The sequence below is a fragment of the Lutjanus erythropterus genome, chromosome 6, assembly GCF_056507025.1.
Source record: "Lutjanus erythropterus isolate fLutEry1 chromosome 6, fLutEry1.hap2, whole genome shotgun sequence".
In the NCBI taxonomy this organism is placed as follows: domain Eukaryota; kingdom Metazoa; phylum Chordata; class Actinopteri; order Lutjaniformes; family Lutjanidae; genus Lutjanus; species Lutjanus erythropterus.
This window is the reverse complement of record NC_139322.1, coordinates 6,828,246-6,847,805: the sequence shown is the minus strand read 5'-3', so window position 1 is coordinate 6,847,805 and position 19,560 is coordinate 6,828,246. Positions and strand designations below refer to the sequence as shown.

At 39.2% G+C, this 19,560-nt stretch overlaps 1 protein-coding gene across 2 annotated transcripts in view; it reads left to right on the top strand.

The window, feature by feature from the left end:
• The window catches only part of tshz2 (teashirt zinc finger homeobox 2), a 116,852-nt gene that overhangs the window by 44,357 nt on the left and 52,935 nt on the right, over nucleotides 1-19,560 (top strand). Inside the window, exon 2 of one of the 2 annotated variants that reach the window (XM_084720369.1) lies at nucleotides 13,952-14,122. In XM_084720369.1, coding sequence (XP_084576495.1) covers nucleotides 14,116-14,122 — 7 coding nt within the window. In that variant the 5' untranslated portion in view covers nucleotides 13,952-14,115. Of the gene's footprint in view, nucleotides 1-13,951; nucleotides 14,123-17,161; nucleotides 17,824-19,560 lie in introns of those variants that run through there. The other variant, XM_084720368.1, reaches the window with a different exon arrangement.

Below are 19,560 nucleotides of genomic sequence, written 5' to 3'. Positions count from 1 at the left end.
AAGCACATAAAATGAACAGATTTCACTAAATCAGTGCACAATGCTCATGTAGAAAAAAATGAAAAATACATAAATACATGCGAATAATAGAAGGAATTAGAAATAATCAAAAATTAATTAGACATCATGAATTAATGTGACGCCAATTTCTTTTTAAAAAAAAATCAAAAGATAGTGATTGCAGGAGTGGATATTCAAATAGAAGCACAATTATCCCCATAAAAAATGACTCATGTCAAAGTGAAAATTATAATTTGTGAAACCTACTGAAGTAAAAGCAAAAAAGTTACCTTTCCTTTTAATATTTTTTAGCGTGCAATTATGAAAGCACTGACATTGAAGTTTGCACTATGTCAGGTTAACTGCTTTCTAAAAGCATCCAACCCAACAGACCACTACCTACAAGATAAATTAATCTCACGTGCTTTATTCGTTACTGTATGTGAGGGAATACTGGCCATGTTTTGTTTTGTAAAAAGAAAGTTGTTCAACCTGTTTGTTGTTGAAGGAAGAAAAAGCTGTCCGAGCTACGTAGCCTGCATAATCTGTTATTTGTCAGTTAGCATGCTTGTTAGCTTTGTTGCTAGCGAGGCAATAAATTCACACAGTTTATTAAAAAGATGCAGTGGTGAGTAGAGTGTCAAACATTTTTACTCAAGCAAATGTACCATTATGTCAATGAGTAAAATAGTACCTGGTTAATTAATCCATTTTAATATATTTTTGGGTGTAGCTTACTGCAATTATGTCAGTGTTGATGTTGGTATTACATTAGGTTAACTGTTTCTAAAGTACGCCGATTTAAAAGGCCAACAGACCACGAACTACGAGATAAGTTAATATTAATAACATCAAAGATTAATATTACACATGAAAAGTTAATAAGCCAAGCTTATCACCTACAGTATGTGTGACTTACTTAAACATGTCTGCGGAGTTCAGAGGAGTTTGTAAAAGCAGAGATCTCAGTGTTTTTATTGTATAGTAATAGTGTGAGTAGTGTGGCTAGATGTGACCCGGGATTGTCGCTGGAAGTTGTTTGGATTTTGGAGTCATCGTGGTCAAAAGACAGGTTGTGCTAATTCCAGGAAGTGAGCAACTTGTAGAAGTGCTTCTCCCTGCATTTAGAGCAGACTAGCTGTAACAAAGGTGTGAATGGTAAATAAAGCAAAGTAAAAAGTAGATTACTGGCTCAAAACTACACTTGAGTAAAGAGTAGAAGTACAGTTTTAAAAAAGTACTAATTTCTTAAAAGAAGCACTTGTTTTTTTTTTGTTTTTTTTTACTTTTACTCATTTGTAACTCTATATTACCTTCCCCTGAGTGATAGTGAGCACTTTGTGTACTTTGGCAGTCTAGATCTGTTTGCTTTGTAAAAAGGACGTTGTTCAGCCTGTATGGTATTATGGAAATGTAGATAATTTCATTTCATAAAGAGGTGTTGATGGGGGGGAAGCTTGGCTGATAACGAGGCAATAAATTCATGCAGTTCATTCAAAAGATATTTCATAGTTATACCATCGACTCTGTCTGTAAACCGTGCCTCTTTTTTGGAGCAGTTTATGTTCCCTTTCAATAAAAGTGGACTGAGGAACGCAGCTAATAAGCTAAGATAGCTTCTTTTACTTTAAGCTCTGAGACGCCGTGATGACAACTTGTTATTGGTCGATGCTACAAACGCGCATGTCAAAGTTCACGACGCACACTGCACGGCATTACCTCGCTGATCGTGGTCCGAAGAAATGAGCCGATTTAACCACAGAATTTTCACAGTTTTACATGCTGGTGAGGCTCAGCCTTAACAGAGTTATATTTAGTCTGACTTTCATTGCCAGGGCCCTTCAAGTTTAATACGAAGAGGTTTGTCAAAGCATCATATATTTATGTGGAACATTTGCTGCGTATGGGGAAGGGGAAAATCAATTTCCCGCCCCTCTTGATAATTGATCGTTTTTTCTGGGCGTACTAGAACGATGACATGCCAGGTCTATCATATTCTGAATGGTAGTAAAGCAGACAACACCTACTTATCTGTCTGTCTGTCTGTCTGTCTGTCTGTCTATCTATCTATCTATCTATCTATCTATCTATCTATCTATCTATCTATCTATCTATCTATCTATCTATCTATCTATCTATCTATCTATCTATCTATTAAAAACAGCAACATATATTCACACATATCACCCAAATAAATAATATATTTAGCTGTTTTTTGCACCTTGACAATGAAATACAGTCATGTGTAAAACAATAGAAGACATTAAGCAGAGACAGGGTTGTATAATTTACTGATTTAATTCTTCATCTCCACTTAACTGTCTCCAAGACACCTCGTCATCAGCCAGTAAACCTTCTCAAAATAAATCCAATCCCATAAATCTACCTCTGAAGGAATCTGATACTTTTAAAAAGTGACAGTGACTGACCTTGAGATTTATTTTTGTCACACCAGAAACTGTCTCCCTCAGCAACGAGAGATGTGCCTGTCCAGATGGTTTTGTGTGGCATCGTCTTGCTAATTGTCAGTGATGCCATCAAAGGGATGTAGCAGACCTGACAACTTAGCTGATGAGCAATAAGATGAGTATGAGGGGGGAAAATTAGAGCCAAAAACATGTGACAGTTATTTTGCGCAGCCTACCTATGCTTTTAAGCACTTTAAATCCTTTGGCTTCCTTTGTTTGCTGCAGACTTGAATCGAGTAGAAAGCTGTTATTGTTAAACTGGGGTTCAAAATAGTTATTTCTGCGTAATTATTATGTCTAATTACATTATGCAAGCTATAAATATCTCTGAAAATATAATAATGCAGAAATAATTGGTCTGTAATAGCATGCTGTATTAAATAGGCTTCTGGAATCTGTCTCTATGGTAATAATACCTTACATGTTTTTTGAAGCTATCACCTGTCTAAGTTCACATTAAAGTTGAATTGGCTGCAGCACAGCGGCGCAGCAGTACGTCCCCAGCGACTGTAAAACATGCAAGACAAAACATATGACACAGGGGATGATCCTGACCCGAGAATGACATGTGCTAAAGTACATTATAGTCATTGCCAGGATAAAGGTCACATTGACTCCTGTTATAAATTGGACAGGACAGCTCCAGCATACATGGAGTGTCAAGTGTGAGGAGGTCTGAAAGAAAATCCCTCGGATGTTTCAGGACACACACACACAAAGGCAGACACACACACACACACACAAACGGGCGGACGGATAAAAGTGTCTACGTCTCGCTCTCACTTGTGATTAGCACACTTAATCATCACATTAAAGGAGAAGTCCGCGCTAAGTTCATCATATAATGGAGAAGCCAGTGAGTGAGACGGAGGCTTAGGTTAAACCCTGCTTGTGGTCACCAAAATAATGTGGAAAGGTAGCACACAAGTTAAAGTTCAGGGTTTATTATTGCTACTGTTTATGCAGCTAATGAGTGAATTCACAGTTTCAGCTATTCTGCTGCAGAAACAAATATATATTTACATGTTCATTGGAGTCATAATAGTCTTCTGACTAAGAATACCCTGGAACGACAGTAAGCACAAGAGCAGACTTTTTGCTCTGAGATACAAAGGGAAGCGACTTGAAAGGAAATAAGCAAATGAATGCAATGCCTCATTAGGCGGGCTTTATTTGACCGTAGCCAATTAGAGAGCATCTGTAATTTAAAACAGTCAACCTAAAAAAAGATTCAACGAAGAACACATTTCTCTCGTGGGACCGAATCCTTTGCCTTGTTTTCATTCAAATTATTTTTTTTCACCAGTGACATTTTCTATTTGAACGAATATAAATAATACACAGAGGACGCTGGAGTTGAGAAATATGCAGATAACCAGCCTACAGTAAGAGTTTGTAAGTTGAGATGAAAGAGCAGGGTCAAGGTTGCGCGCTGATGTGTTTGGCCTTGCTCTCGGCTCGCTGTGTGCTGACTTGTTTTGCCGTTGCTCGGTGATCAATATCTCCCCCTCCGTCTTAATCAGCGACCTGCTGAGGTATTTTCAGGCCGTTACCTTAATGACACAAAGGTGTTCTTTGAAAAACAGAGCCGCAGTCGGGGCGAAGACTGACAGCTGTTTAGCCGTGAATCACACCTGAGTGTAGATTAAGGTGGCAGCGCTCACAAACAGACACAGCCCTGAAATATTGATAGATTCTGAGGCTTGTGTGAGTGATCCGCATCAAAAGATATGACCAAAACAAGATCCCGACTGCTTACTTTGCAGGGGGAGCCTCGTGAAAAATAGTAACACCTGTATTGCTTATACTGGTTGTTAAGCATTGGAATAAAATTTTGTGCAATATGCATAACCAAATGCTGGAATAATGAGCCATCTGTATGTGTGGTCCCTTCCTTGGAGATGCCAAGAACGGCACCATCTGTGATGCAGCTACCAGCTGTTTTCCTTCTTATTACATGTTTATTAAAAGCTGAAGTTGTCCTCTTCAAGAAGAGTAAAAGAGAGCACGGGTGGCAATGTTGGTTATCTGATTGCCTCCATCTCCATTAGAAACAGACTTGAGCTCCGTTCCTGGTCCTATAAAAATACACTAACTGTTTGAACGGAACAGAGGGAGTGCTAATTAAATACTCCTTCTTTTTCATCAGCGACTCGCAGGAAATTAAGAGAACAAACACGAGATTGACTGGCAGCAAAGCAACAAACATGAAAGAGGATGAATGAATCTAATCCGCCAGGACTGGAAATAAATAAATAAATGATGTCACTTACCCCACCTTCGCTTAGCCCTTTGGGTTTGTATTTCAAAAAATCCCTCAGCAGGGTTTACGCATCTTTTCTATTCGCATTGTTTTCAATTTTCAAAACCTATTAGCAAGATATCGATCGACCACAATTGAGCATTTATGCACAGCAGGCAACCTACATCCCTCAAGTCAGAATCAGATCACATCTCCCATAATTGAGGGTGGCAGAACTGCAGACCACCCTCTGCAACTGTCAACAAATTTCAGGAGCTCAAACTAAGATGCGTCAGGGATGCATCCTGCAACCGAGTGATGGACACTGAGAAGGAGAACTGGAAATGTCCATCAGCATCCTCTGCCATGTGCTGAACAAGACAGGTCAGGTCTGAATAGACACTGACAAACCCAGGGTGGACACACTGTCGACGCAGACTAAAGCAATACCAAGGGACAAGTGACAGGCTGCTCTTGATGCCTTACTTAACTGCCGCACACGCGCGCACGCAGGGAGGCAAAAATAGTGCGTGGCGGATCGGACACCCACGTGCACGCTCGCCCATATGGACAGACAGGCCTCACGTCCTTCAAAAGGAGATTAAACAAACTTCAGAGGCGGTGTTTAGCCGAATATGAAAAAGTCAAAATGCTGAAGACGGCACTCACTGTATGTTAATGTGTGTGATGAGAATTGCAAGGGCAGAATGTGCTCTAAAACAGCAAATTGATATTTCTGACAGTGCATCCATTTCTGAGGTTAGTGTGTTCACTCTGCTCAATGCTCAATAAAACAAACAAAATGCCATCTATTTCTGTATAAACAATTACCTGCCATAGATTGTAACCTTATTGGATCGAGTGAAATGTTTGAAATAAATCATTAAAGGCGCTGACAGGGCTTTTATCTTCACTCTTGCTTTAATGCTCTGTGCACAACACAGTGGATGAAGTCAGTCAAGGGTGTGTGAGGGTTTTTTTTTTTGAGTAAGCCAGGCCCCAGTGTGCCTCAGTGTGTGTGCTTGTAAGAGCACCGTTGCGTGTGTCAATCCTCCTGTGGAGCCATGTTCTCAAAGCTCTTCATTTTGAAATCAAGCATGAATAATTAAGCCATTTCACAAGGCTGCTTTAACGATATATTACATGAGAGGAAATAGGTCAAGCAGCAATGTTAGAAAGATTGTTTGCATGGGTGTTATTGGGTTAAAAAAAAAAAAAAAACGGCGAACAATGCTCCCCTCCCTTCATGCCCCATATACTGTACTTACACTGCAGAATGACTGACAGCTCCAGCCTCAGACCCATTTTCTTACAGAGATGAGTTCAGGTTACATCTGGGTCATAGTGCCATTTCACCTGAGATAATATGACAACTTTAACCCACCACTGCAGGTGATGTTCACCAGCACACAACAGGCTTTGACAATGGAAAAAAGAGACAATATTTTAAATGTGTATTTTGTTCCTTCCAAAATGTCATGATATCATTTTTTGACAAACAAGAATAAATACTAAGAAAATAAATTGTTTATAAATGAGTTGCCACGGCGCATAAAAGTGCAGCAAATAATTACATTATAATTATCGGGAAGATTCATCTACTGGCAACAATATGGGGGAATAAAAGGCGCTTCTGATATTAAACCATTCAGGACTTTAACTTTAAGCAATGTGAAAATACACACATATACAGTATATTTACGGTGTATCAAAGTCATTTTAAACATTACTTGGAGAGTTTCCTGCAGCATATTACAGTGGAGGCACATTTACCGTCCTCACTATCTAATTTTCAGGAGAAAACTCTGAGTTATAACTATTACAAGTCCTTTGTTTATTTGAATTTTACATCAACTCACATAGCTACACATCCATGATTTGTGGACATGAAATAATACCAGATGTGAAGATGTGACCTGAGACATATGCTCAGCTGAAAATATCCATCAATTGATATCAGTGAAGCTATAAAAATCTATTCTTGTGTTGATGAACACAACAATATTTTACCCTTAAGAATGCACAACATTTTTTTCCAAAATGGTCATAAAGTTTTAATTGATCTTTTTTGGCTACTTGGGAGCAACGCAACGAGCAGTAAATAAAGTTGATTAGTTGTAAGCAGATGTGGAATAATGTTAACATTTATTTAGAGTCATGTTTGCTGACGAATGAAAGTCAACTCTCTTTTGGCTCTGTTTCGTTCTCCACCAACTCCAAAGGGAAATGCTTGGCTTTTAGCTGCGAAGCACTGTGTCACTAACTTTGTTCGCTTGTCATTTTGTGCTCAGCGGGTAGCGCACAGTGAGTTTATCAGACCCACCTGCTGTGTGTGAACACAACACCAATGAGAGCAGTAAGAGTGAACAAAACAGTGAAGTTGTAGATCATAAAACTAAAACAATGAGCTGAAAACTGCTAAAACACTCTGCAGAGCTGAAGAGTCGGACTGTACCTCTTACATAAGAACAAACTAACATTGAGGATTTGTTTTATATTTGACATTTTACTTTCAGGGACCCATGGTCTCCCTCCAGACATAGGACACACAATTTCAGTCTGTCTCAAATGAAAGTTTAGCCTTGGAACCAACGAATTTGCAAGCTCACGTTTTATTTGCTCTGGCAGATACATCTGACCATCATTCCATTCAGTCCAAGTTCCGCTGTCGTGTTTCTTGTCGGGCCATTTATTTAGTATGTTGCAGGTTTCACACGTCCAAATTTCATCCGAAACTCGTCCAAATTTGGAAACTCATGTCACACGTTAACAGTGCAACACATCAGGCTCAAGAAACTAGGCAGAGCTGATCAAATATGAATAAAGATTCTCGTACTTGCCTATTTCCCACCTCATGTTTTCATGAACACATTTTAGTGTGCTGTTCAGCTGTGATTTGAAAACATTTGTGACCAGGCCGCCATTTTCTTCCTTCTTGAAAATGGACCAAACGCTGCCCCAGATTGCATGGGTCACTCAGTTCTATGTCACCTGTTCTGTTACTCTGATTGTTGTCGGGCCAGGGGCATTTCAGTCTGCACCCCTTAGAAATCAAAAATGAACTGAGATAAATTAGTCTGATGATGCCAGGCCAAGGCTAAGGTGGACATTGTGAGAGAAACATGAGGAAATCGTGAGTCATGAGAGAAAAACAGACACTGGCAGTCAATTTTGAGCTTTGGTGACCAAAGAAAGACAATCAAGTGTGTGACCACTGCTACAACCCACGTCTGCAAACCAGCCAGTATGAATATCAGAAATGTAGAACAAACCGGCCGACCTGATACTGTTGAACCCTTTTCCACCATGTTACCTCTGGTTCTTGAACCAGTTCTGTTCAAGGTCCTTTGATCCTGTGTTTCCACCAGTTTTGAGTGGAACCATTATAATCAACGATGCACAACATCCAGCTGAATAAGACACTGTTTGGTTCTCATGGGAAACCTGCTAATTTTTCGTCTCAGCTTGGAACCAGTTTTCCAAGTTCCGAACCCTCTTTTTCTCTTTTTTTTTTTTTTTTTTTTGGTGGAAATGTTCAGAACAGTGCAAAAATAATTGCTTGAACTGGAGCAGAGCCAGCTTCATGATGGTGGAAAAAGCGCTACGATTCACCAGAAATTTATCATACAGTCTGACGCAGATTGAGGACATGATTTCATTAGAACCGACTCTCACAGTGTGATACGCAATACACCTGCAAGACTGCTGTTATCACACAGTGTGTAGGGGCCTTTATACACATTTTAATACACACATACTCTACATACCATACTAACTGTAGCCTTTATTTTTCAGGGTGCACGTTTTGTAACCCACAAAAGGCCCATGGCAGAACCGACTCAAAAGTAGACGCTGAAATAATGGAATATGAAGAAGAAGTGTGAGGTATTAAAACCTGTCGAGAAGAGAATGACAAGTACCCACTTGTCACGTACAAGAATTAGGAACAAACAGTGCAACAATATCACAATAGTGTCGGTGTCTCTATAGTACACTATAAAATTGTGAAAAGGAGTAAGTTCTGAGTGATGTGGAAAAAAAGCTCCAATGATCTCTGTCATCTGTTACATTCAGCCCCGAGGACAAACACGCTGAGTCCCACAAAGCTCCTTTAACTGCGCTTTCAACAACAACAACAGCAACACTCACATCAGCTTGTTCAACCTCACCTACTTTCAACTAAACTGTGTTCCTCTCGCACAGGATGGGACCGCATGCTATTGTTTGCACAACCATGAACACCCTTTGCTTCTTTGTGTTCTTGAATGACTTGTTGTAACATGGCAAACATGTCTTTAAACACGTGCATTTTAATGTTATTTAGTCGGTTTCTGGAAACGTCTTAATGTTCTCATCAAAAATATACAACCGAGGCGCGATTTCAAGATATGTTAAATGATGTTTGCATGATCACAGATTACTGCCATCCTCTTTTCATGTCATTTGTTATTTTCCATCTTTGAAAGGAGCTCATATTAGGCTTGCATCATTATGTCGCTGCACTATAGTCCTGCTTTGAGAAATTTTATTTTTAACCGCTTGTCAATCACGCGACTGGAAACTTTAATTTTTTTAGACATGCTCTGAATAAGTAATAGCTCTTTGTTTTTTAGCTTTGGTAAGTTTTTTACACAAATTACATCTTAAAATCAAGCAGCTGCTTTTGACTGTATGCATATGTTGTTGTTCCGCTTTGAAAATTATAAAACCAGACTTCAATCACAGGCCGTCCATTGTACATGAAAAATTTCAGCATCGGATTAAAGACAGGTTTGGATTTCCTAGACCGTCCTCCTTTTATCATGAGAGCATTATAATTAGACTCCCTATTGTCAAAAGACTGTGTAACTAAATAGTTCAACCACATAATATGAATGAGGCCAGTGTTATGATATTGGAAACAGTCTCAGTTTGAGGCCAGATTTTGCAGAAATGGATAATCAACCAGTGTGGATCTTCAAAAAGCTTTTGTGTTTGTTAAACGTTCACATTTGCAGAGAGCTCGTAAATCTCTTAATGTGAGCAGGTCTGTGGAGTCTGTGCTTGGTTGTGTTCAGTTTGCTCCTGGACAAAGCTTTTTGTCAGATGCTTGTTGGGAAAATTTAAAATTTATTTGGAAAATTTACCATTTTCTCAGGATAATGTTTGCATGGCAAAGATGCAGAGTCGTTATTTGGACATTGTTTCCAAAATTACAGCTCTGACCTGGGAGGAAGAGCCCATAAATCTTGTTTTAGAGTTAATATTTACTAAACCACAGGGTTAGAATGAACAACCAGGCAGTGTAGTTGTTTCAAAACTGTAGACTTGCTGCAGATTAAATAATAAAAAAAAGACATTTCACATTCAGATTCACTTGGATGTTCTAGAAATCAGTTTTAAATACTTGAACTGTGTGAGCTCAGATCCGACCAATTAGATACGTTTGAAATGTTAGAGAGAGGGAGAAGACGGACATAAATGTCAGAGATGAGAAAAAAGAAATAAAACAGCTTAATTGCAGTATTTTCCTCCTTCTCATTGCACTGGCACAAAGAAGAAGAAGAGTCCAAGTTCATTTTTTTCCACTGAGGGCTGTGAGCTTCGTAAGGAAACGAATCTGCACAGAAATCTGAAGGAATTCCATCAGTTTTCTTCTGTTTGTGAGCGCACCTTTTGTCATTTAGAAATATGGCAAACACAGGACAAACTGAACATTGCTTTTGTGAAAAAAGAAAAGAAAAATCTTTCTTGGTCGATTGCCATTATTGAACAAATGGTACATCCATTTAGTTAAGTCCTTTATTTACCCCCAACCTCTTACATAACTGAAGGTTTTTTTTATTTGCATTAATTAATTGATTTTTTTTGTCCACTTTAGTTCAGTGCAAGCAGAAATTTTACATATTATCACCTCTTAAAGATTTGATGTTATGGCATTTAAACATGTTTCCTGTTTAAACATCAAGCAGAGAAGAGTTCAACATTAGCAAACATTTTTTGGGTAGTCATGTTTTTGGCAATCTGACAAATCTAATTCAGATATTCACTCTTGTTTTAGCTCTGGTTTGGCCTCCACCTTCTGACTCTTTAGCTGATATATGTTACACCATCTCTACCTGGGCAGGTAGAGATGGTTTTTAGAGGTTTTTTTTTCACTGAAAACAGCTAACTGCTGAAAATAACACTGGCAAACAGCAAAGTTGCAGGGCATAAAACCAAAACAAGGAGCTGAAAGACACTAAAATCCTCCAGAGGGCTGAGAGAAACTGCAGAGTCAGGTGATAAATCTCTGTGAGCCACTCTTTTCATGTTATTCATTGTCATTTGCTAAAATGCTAAAATATCGATAATGCAACTTAAAGATAATCATAGCGTTATATTGTAGGAGAAAAATAAAAATAAGCATTTTTAAAACAGTGATCTTTTTCTTATTGCTGCTCAGTTATGCTGGACAGTCAAGTACACATATATTTAAAGGCACTATTTGAAACAATTCACATCTGTTGAAACATATTCTTAAAAATGAGACTTCATACAACTTTCTTTGTTGCCTATATCAGCCTGTGGACTGATTTTTCTGTAAAGGATTTGGGATGTTTTTTTTCTAGGAAAATCCAACTGATGTGGCGTTTATGCAATTCCACATGGTTTGCCGATCTACCGCTCTTCTACAGCACTAGAGTTTGCATCACTAGCTAACGTTCGCTTAGAAATGGAGTCTGCAACAAACAACTGACACCGTAACGCAAGCCAAACTTTACTTACCTCATCTATCAACATGATGACGAGCATCAGGACTGCAGTTCATTTATAAGACACCAGAGTCATTAATAACAAGAATTTTGTGAAAAAATTCCGCATAGCAACTTTAATAATTAAGATTTTATGTATATTAATTTTGGATGGAATAAATGCAAAGAATTCCTGTCACAAAATTTAATCTTAAAATTATGTGTCTGATTTGTGAATTCATGATAAACCAAAAAAAAAGTAAATATTTTTTGGATTAGATGTACCAGAAATTCAGTCAGTCAAGGTGAGCATCCAGAAATAATAATAATATCTAATATTTTTAATCTAATCTGATCGGCCTTTACTAGAATCTCTGTCATATCACTGAATAACGTCACTGTAATTGTGATACTGATTTTTAAATGTTTATGTTTATAGTGATTTGCTTTAAGCCTTTGAAATATTACAGTAAATCATTTTAAATGTAATTAAGCCTGTAGCCTTATATCAGCAGCCATAATCCACACATTTTGTACATTTTTGTTCCATACACTGGACAATCTGAAACTCCTGACAGCTGTCTGTTTTGTCTGTTCTTGTACTTTTATCCCACTGACTGTATGAGAGACATAACATTCAAGGTTAACCCGAAGCTCCGCTCCAAAAACAGTGTTTCTCCATCTCTGAACGGTCCAGCATTGACTGTGAAGATAAATCGAACTCTCCCAAAGCTAAAAATGATGAGAGGTCAAAACTCTGGCCGCTGTCAAAAGACACTTTGTTGACAATAAATAAAAGGCTGATTTTGTCGACACTCCAGAAGTGCCATGGGTGACTTCCAAAGAATGCGGGCACATTTTCAGTTTCAGAGTTGACTGAGAATCAAGCTTACATGGGTGTAAAAGCTCAAACAAACATTCAAAGAATGTACAAACTGTGCTTCCCCTGCTTTGTCAGAGAAGCTCCAGTTCTCGATGAAATCTGAGATAGAAGATTTACTTATCTGATTTTATGTTTCGGGAAACATCTGCTTATGTAACTGGGAAGATTTTACAACCCCGATTCCAAAAAACGTTGTGGAAAACATAAACAAAACAGACTGCAATGATTTGCAAATACTTTTCGACTTGTATTCAACTGACTGCAATACAAAGGCAAGATGTTTCATGTTCAAACTGATAAACTTTTGTTGTTTTTTGTAAATATACACTCATTCTGAATCTGAAGCCTGCAGCATGTTTCAAAAAATTTGGAACAGGGTTAACAAAACACTGTGAAAGTTGTCAGCTGCTCAAAAAACATGAGTTTGGAACATTTCACAGGTAAACAGGTGAGTTAGTAACAGGTAACATAACATGATAAGGTATTAAAGGGGCATCCTGAAAAGGCTCAGTCATTCACAAGCATGGATGGAGGGTGGTTCAACACTTTGCAAACAACACTGAAAGAAATTAAGGGATTTCAGCATCTACAATCCATAATATCGTTAAAAGATTAAAAGAATCCAGAGAAATCTCTGCATGTAAGGAGCAAGGCTGAAAACCAGCATTGAATGACCCCTTTGACCCCTCAGGCAGCGCTGCATTAAAGCTTCACATAATTGTATAAAGGATACTACATGGGCTCAGGAACACTTTGGAAAACCATCGTCAGAAAACACAGTTAGTCTCTGCATCTACCCTGCAAAGCGAAAGCCAGATATCAACAATATCCAGAATCGCTGCAGACCTCTGTGGGGCCGAGCTCATCTGAGATGAACTGACGGAAAGCTGAAAAGTACACTGTGGTCTGACGAGTCCACATTTCAGATTGTTCTTGTAAATCATGGACGTCATGTCGTTCAGGCTAAAGATGAGGACCATCCAGATTGTTACCTTGGCATCATGGCTAACTGTCACATCTGTGAACGTCCCATTAATGCTGAAAGGCACACGCAGGTTTTGGAGCAACATATGCTGCCAACCAGACGACGTCTTTCCCAGAAACGTCTCTGCTTATTTCAGAAAGACAATGCCAAGACGCATTCTGCACGCGTTACAGCAGCATGGCTTTGTAGTAAAAGAGTTCAGGTACTCGACTGACCTGCCTGCAATCCAGATCAGCCTCCTTTTGAAAATATGTGGTTCATTACGAAGCATAAAACTGGACAACTGGACTGCTGAGCACTTGAAATGATATATTAAGAAAGAATGGAAAAGAAAAGAAAAGCTGATATTGCACAGTGGTAAACACACTCCTGTCCCAACCTTTATGGAAGGTGTTACAAAAAACAAATAAGTTTATGTTTTGTAATTCATTTAAATGTTTTGCATTCAGTTGAATATAGGTCAAAAAGGATTAGCAAATCATTGCATTCAGTTTTAATTTACTTTTTACACAATGTCCCAACTCTTTTGGAATTGAGATTGTAATTATTTACTACTTTCTCTGTATGCGAGCTGCTTATTCGCTTCTTTACAGCAAACAGAGCCACAGGTGTCTCTAAAAAAGCACTAACAAGACATATGTTTGTCACATTTTGTTACAGCGGAGGATCACACTTAAGTGAAAATCTGTTGAAGTTGTATCCCGGAAAATCCTCAGGCAGCCAGGTATGAGAATTGCAGCCATGTGAGGGAGGAAAAGCTCATCAAGACTTAAGGGATGACAAATTCCACCATCTGCACGTGGATCCGCCGCCGACACTGATGCATGAATGGTAAGTAAAAAGTTTGAAACGCGAGTGCTGATCAGAAAGTTTCTCAGAGGCGGTTTTGTGTGGGAAAGTCAGTGTGGCGATGCGGATGACGTAAGGGTACAGTGGGAGTGAGCGGCAGTGGAGCGAGGCCATCCTGGGAGAGATAAGGTGAGGCGGCGGTGGGCGCTGGTGTAACGCCTGTCACCGCGTACGCATGCTTTGTGTACACACGGTGTGTTAAGAGCTGTCAGACAGGTAGGGCTCAAGCTTGATCTGAGCCGTGATTGATCGCGCAGGTTCAGGTGGAGTTCACGGGAGGTCTCTGGTATCATTGGCAAAATGAGTGACAGACACAAAATAGGGTGATGGAATATTATCAGGAAGCCATTTGTAATCCGGGGCGAGCCTGGATCTCTAAGGGGTGTTGTCTCTCTGAAATGAAGTCATCCATCACCTCAACTTCATATTTGATTAGGTCATGAGCAGCTTTTAAAGAGAAAGAGGCTTTATTGTGCTCGCACAGTATGATAACATATCACAAAAATTTTCCATTAAAAGTAAAAATTCAGTGTTTCACATTTTACTGAAGTGTGAAAAATATACAAAAAGTTATTGAATTTTCAACCTTATTAAAGCATTTTACTGCACTAAGATTTCAGCTCAGGTCTGTGGTTTGCAAAGTCCTTTTTCATACACATAAAGTAAAAAGCATTTCTTTATCTTTGAAGGTTCTTTTGAATGGAGGGGGCGGTATGACATGGAACACAGATCGCCGGCTGGAATCCAACCGTGATGTTGCAAAAGCCATGTGGCATGAGCAATAAGCATTCAGCCACTAAGGCGCTCCGTAAAAAGTATTTCTCGCTGAAACATTCAAATACCTCCTAGACGCTTGACTCATTGTCTACTTTTATGGAATGAGTTTTAATTAAACCTGGAAGGACGAGGAGTTGATTCATCGATCAACAGACAAATTAATCTACAAATAATGGACTTATTATACTTTATTTTGCAGAAAAGCTAAATAACCCCTAGTTGTAGATGCATTACTGTAATGATTTGCTGCCTTTCTTTGTTTTACTCAACAGTAAAGTGACTATTTTTAGGTTTTTGGAGTATTGGTCAGGGAAAACAAGCAACTCCACGACACACTGGGTTTAAGAAAAGTGTGATGGGCATTTTTCACTACCTTCTGACATTTTATAGACTTTCAGGGCTCGACACTAACCGTTGCCGGGTTGATGCCATTATTAACCACTCTGATAAATTGACAACCAAGTCTTGACCTTTGGTTGCCATCAGTGCGACCTCTTTTTAACATAGGGATAGGAAAAAAGCAAAGCCTGCACCCTAAAATGAATATAATTTTTTACAGTTGTTGAATTACTGATATTTAAATATTGCTGTTACAGTCAGAACCAGAACCAGACAACGCTGCACGTGCATCGGTGTGTTTACTTGTGTGCACACCGGCATCTGTTTTAGAGTCAACGGCGAAGCAAATTAAGTTGTTTGACTGTGGGGTGAAAAGTTTGACTAACTTGCCAACATGACAAATGAATATGCAAATTGATTCAACTGACAAAGACTTCTGTAAAGCATCAGTTAAAACACGAAATACAAAGAACTGAGTTTGGTTACTGTGCTAAAGCTTTTAAAAATTTGTTTATGTCACATTTTATTATTAAGTTGCATTGTAGCTTTATTAGTGAAAATAGAAATTGCAGCAAGCAGAAGCTGATGTCAGGTTGACAGCCTGGAAACTACTGTTAAAAGTTCATGTTGAGCTTGGACTTGATAACTAACTGAGTGAATGTTTTCAGTTGCCTTTATCAATAAACAAAAGAGGAAGTCATCAGACCAAAGATAGTTACACACAGACCCACCGAGAAAGGGAAACTGAATGTGACTGATGTGATATGATAAACATACATTAATATATCGAAATTTCAGTCACCAAAATTAAATACATATTTTTCCTCTGACTGGTGGCGGTATTTAACCACCTAGATAGATTTGGTGTGAGCTGCAGAGTTTTGGAGATACTGACCCCAGAGATTTTTGGCCTCTCTCAGCTATAATGGAACTAGATGGCGCTTTGCTTGTGGTGCTCAAAGGGCAAAAGAAAATATATTTGAAAAACTCAAAAGCAATGTCTCTTTTCAGAAATCATGACCGGATAAATAATCCACAGACCTCGGTGGGCAGTTTCAAGCAGGAACTATTTTCTTGCTACCACAGAATGAACTAGTAACCTTTGATATTTTTGTGGTGAACTGTCCTTTTAAAGTAATCTGCATCTGTTTTGATAATTCGATTAGTCATTTTGAGTCATCGTTTTGAGGAAAACATGTCCAAATTCTTTGGTTTCATTTTCTCTGATGTGAATATTTTCTGGTTATATTTAGTCCTTTTTGATAATAAACTGAATTTAATGGCCACTTAAGGAAGCAGGTCAACATTTATGGACCAAACAACTAATCAGCTTATTAAAGTTGTTGTCAAATTAATCGATCCTTGCAGCCCTAATTATGCATTCAAATCCCACTGTTTAAAATTTAGTAAAAGTAAACTAGCTTAATTTTATTCAACAGAACTGAAAAGCTTGGCAAATGTAATCAGATTACTCCGCTGGTCAGTTTTAAGTAAACTGTGACAAATTGCATTTTTAAAGTAACTTTATTAAGCCTGAGTTGTTTGTGTCAGGCCTCCCAAGTGTGCAAAATGTCTGAATGTCCCTTGTTTTGTGTATCTTGCAGTGAGACACTCGTGGAAACAGCTCGGCAACAGATCGATGAACAGATACGATCTATTTTTAAAAGCAACATGTTCAGATAAGCAGGTTTGTCCTCACATCAGGCGTATTGTTCAGTTACACCAAGCAGAGCAGCGACTGAAGGGGTTCATTCACATCTGCTGGAAATCTCACAAACTTTACGGCTCTCATTGAGCGAGCGAAGCAGAAGGAAGGTGTAGGAAAGGATCTTAAAAACCCCCGTTGAAAAAAAAAAGAAAAAAAAAAAGAAGCTGCATGAAAAAGGCAGCGAGCAGCACAGACAGAGTGATAGAAAGCAGCAGCAGCAGCCTGCTGCCTGCCTGCCTGTGTGCTCCGCTCTCTTTTCCCTGGCCTCTGTTCCTTTAATAAACTCATGGTTATCTAGTGTAACAAATGTCTCGCTGCCATCATCAAGTCCAGGCGAGGAGGGAGGAGTTTTTAATGTTCAGTTTGTTCTATGGATCGATGTCTGCTGGCATCGCCTCTCCCCCTCGCCTGCACCGTGCGTAATATACTGTACCATTACCAAAACGCTTTTTACGCGCATTCCCTCCACATATTATCCGCCGAAAAAACTGCCTGCGGGACTGACTGACACACGTCGATCAACATATGTGGCACTGATGGACAAAAACGGATGGTGAAAGGAGACGATTCGCCCCCCGTAGGAGGAGGAAGAAGAAGGTGAAAGGAGAAGAAGGAGAAGAAGAAGAAGCCCGATTTTAACATCTGTTTCCTCTCCTGAAAACGATTCCGAACTGGATTTTTTTTTTTTTGTATAGTGAGAGAGACTGAACTACTCCGAGAGCCAAAATAAAGACACACACACTCTCTCTCTATGCATGGACTATCGTAGACCGCATTCAGATTTCACCTGGGCACTGTAGTGAACTGCGACTCCAAAAAATGCCACGGAGGAAACAGCAGGCGCCCAAACGGGCTGCGGGTAAGCGATTGTATTTATTTTTCTTAAAAGAACCTGTTTAATACGAGTGTGATATTTGCGGATTTATTTTTGTTATGCGCCTGCCGATAAGACAGGGCTTCCCTTCTCAAACTTTTATCATGTGGGACCCCTGAATAGATACGATTCCCCTTGAATTTAAAGATATTGTCCCAAGGAGCCTCATCTGAGCAGGTTTTTGTACTTGGTTGGGATTTAGTAGGCGACAGAGTTATATAACTGTGTAATATGGTGAAGATTATGGACACAGTTACCTTTTGTGCTCGTTTAATAATTCTGAAATTCAACTTATTCTCATTTAAAGGCTCCAGCGCCCCCAGTTCGGGCACCATACTGCTGTAAAAGTCAAATGTTAAACAGCAGGGGGGGAGTTGCAGCATCACAAGCTGCTCCTGCAGTTTGAGGGGTGTATTAATAAGAATAATAAGGACACAAACAGTTCATTAGGATCTGAGAGATGCCCTGGCGTGTTTTCCTTTAATAATCTGATAAGTTGTCATGAGGCATTTCTTCGTTCACTGATCAGAAAAGTTTGAGTTTAAAGAACCTCCCTCCTTCACTGTGTCTGATTTGACCCGCATGAAGTGCAGAGGAGAAGGGCTGAAAGATGTGGAGCCGTAGCTGTATCCGTAGCAGATGAACTCTGTATGAACTCTTCATAATCTTATGGACAAATGGAGAATGGGTTACACTCACTCACACTCACATAGAGACACACACACACACAAATGCACTCCGTCCATGCTTCTGGCAGGGAGAGGGGGACGCACGGACACACACACACTCACACACTCACACACACACCTCCAAAACACACAGATTTTGACTTCAAAAATCTGCCATGTGCCGTCTCGTGTTTGTGTGTCAGATTAAGTTTGTTGAATTAATAATCTCATCTTCTTGGAGGCCCTCATGCAAGCACAGTTTAGGCCAAGTTGTAAACTGCTTTTGTGCGTGTTTGTGTTTGTTATGTCTCTGCATGATGTAGTCCCTTAAGATTTTGCTCTTTTGGGACGCTGTGAATCTCAGCGTTTCACCAAAACCTCCCACAGAATACATCTTTTTTAGATTCTTTTCTGCAAATTCACAACTTCTCCTTGAAGACATAATATGCAACATTTTCCTAATAGACTGTAGACTTACATAGAGGCCTGCAACGAATGATTATTTCCATTGTTTATTAATCTGTTGATTCTTTTCTTGATTAGTTGATTACTTGTTTGGTCCATGAAATGTGAGAAAATGGTGAAAAATGTTGATGGTCTTGTTTTGTCCACCACCCAGATATATTCAGTTTACTGTCACAGTGGGCTTAAGAAGCCAGAAAATATTCACATTTTAGGAGATGAAATCAAAGAATTTGGGCATTTCTTCTTAAAAAAAAAATTACTTAAAACGATTCATCGATTACTAAAATAGTCTGCGATTAATTTAATAGTCGATTGATTGTTGCGGCTCTAGGCTCATATGAACGTAATCCCTTTCAGTCATCACATATGACCCACCAGAAGTGTGTGGTGGTGTCTGTATCTGCAGAGACCCTGCCCTCTGCCTGTATTACTCATTATTTTGCTGCACTCGGGACTCTTTATCGCCCCAAAACGTTGGTTTACGTCGTCCTGGGAGCGAGACTCAACGACGAACTATCCTTCTGATGCGTTCGCGAACAGTTCAGACAAGTCCTACTGATTCTACCTTTAAAAAGAAAAATCTCCAAAT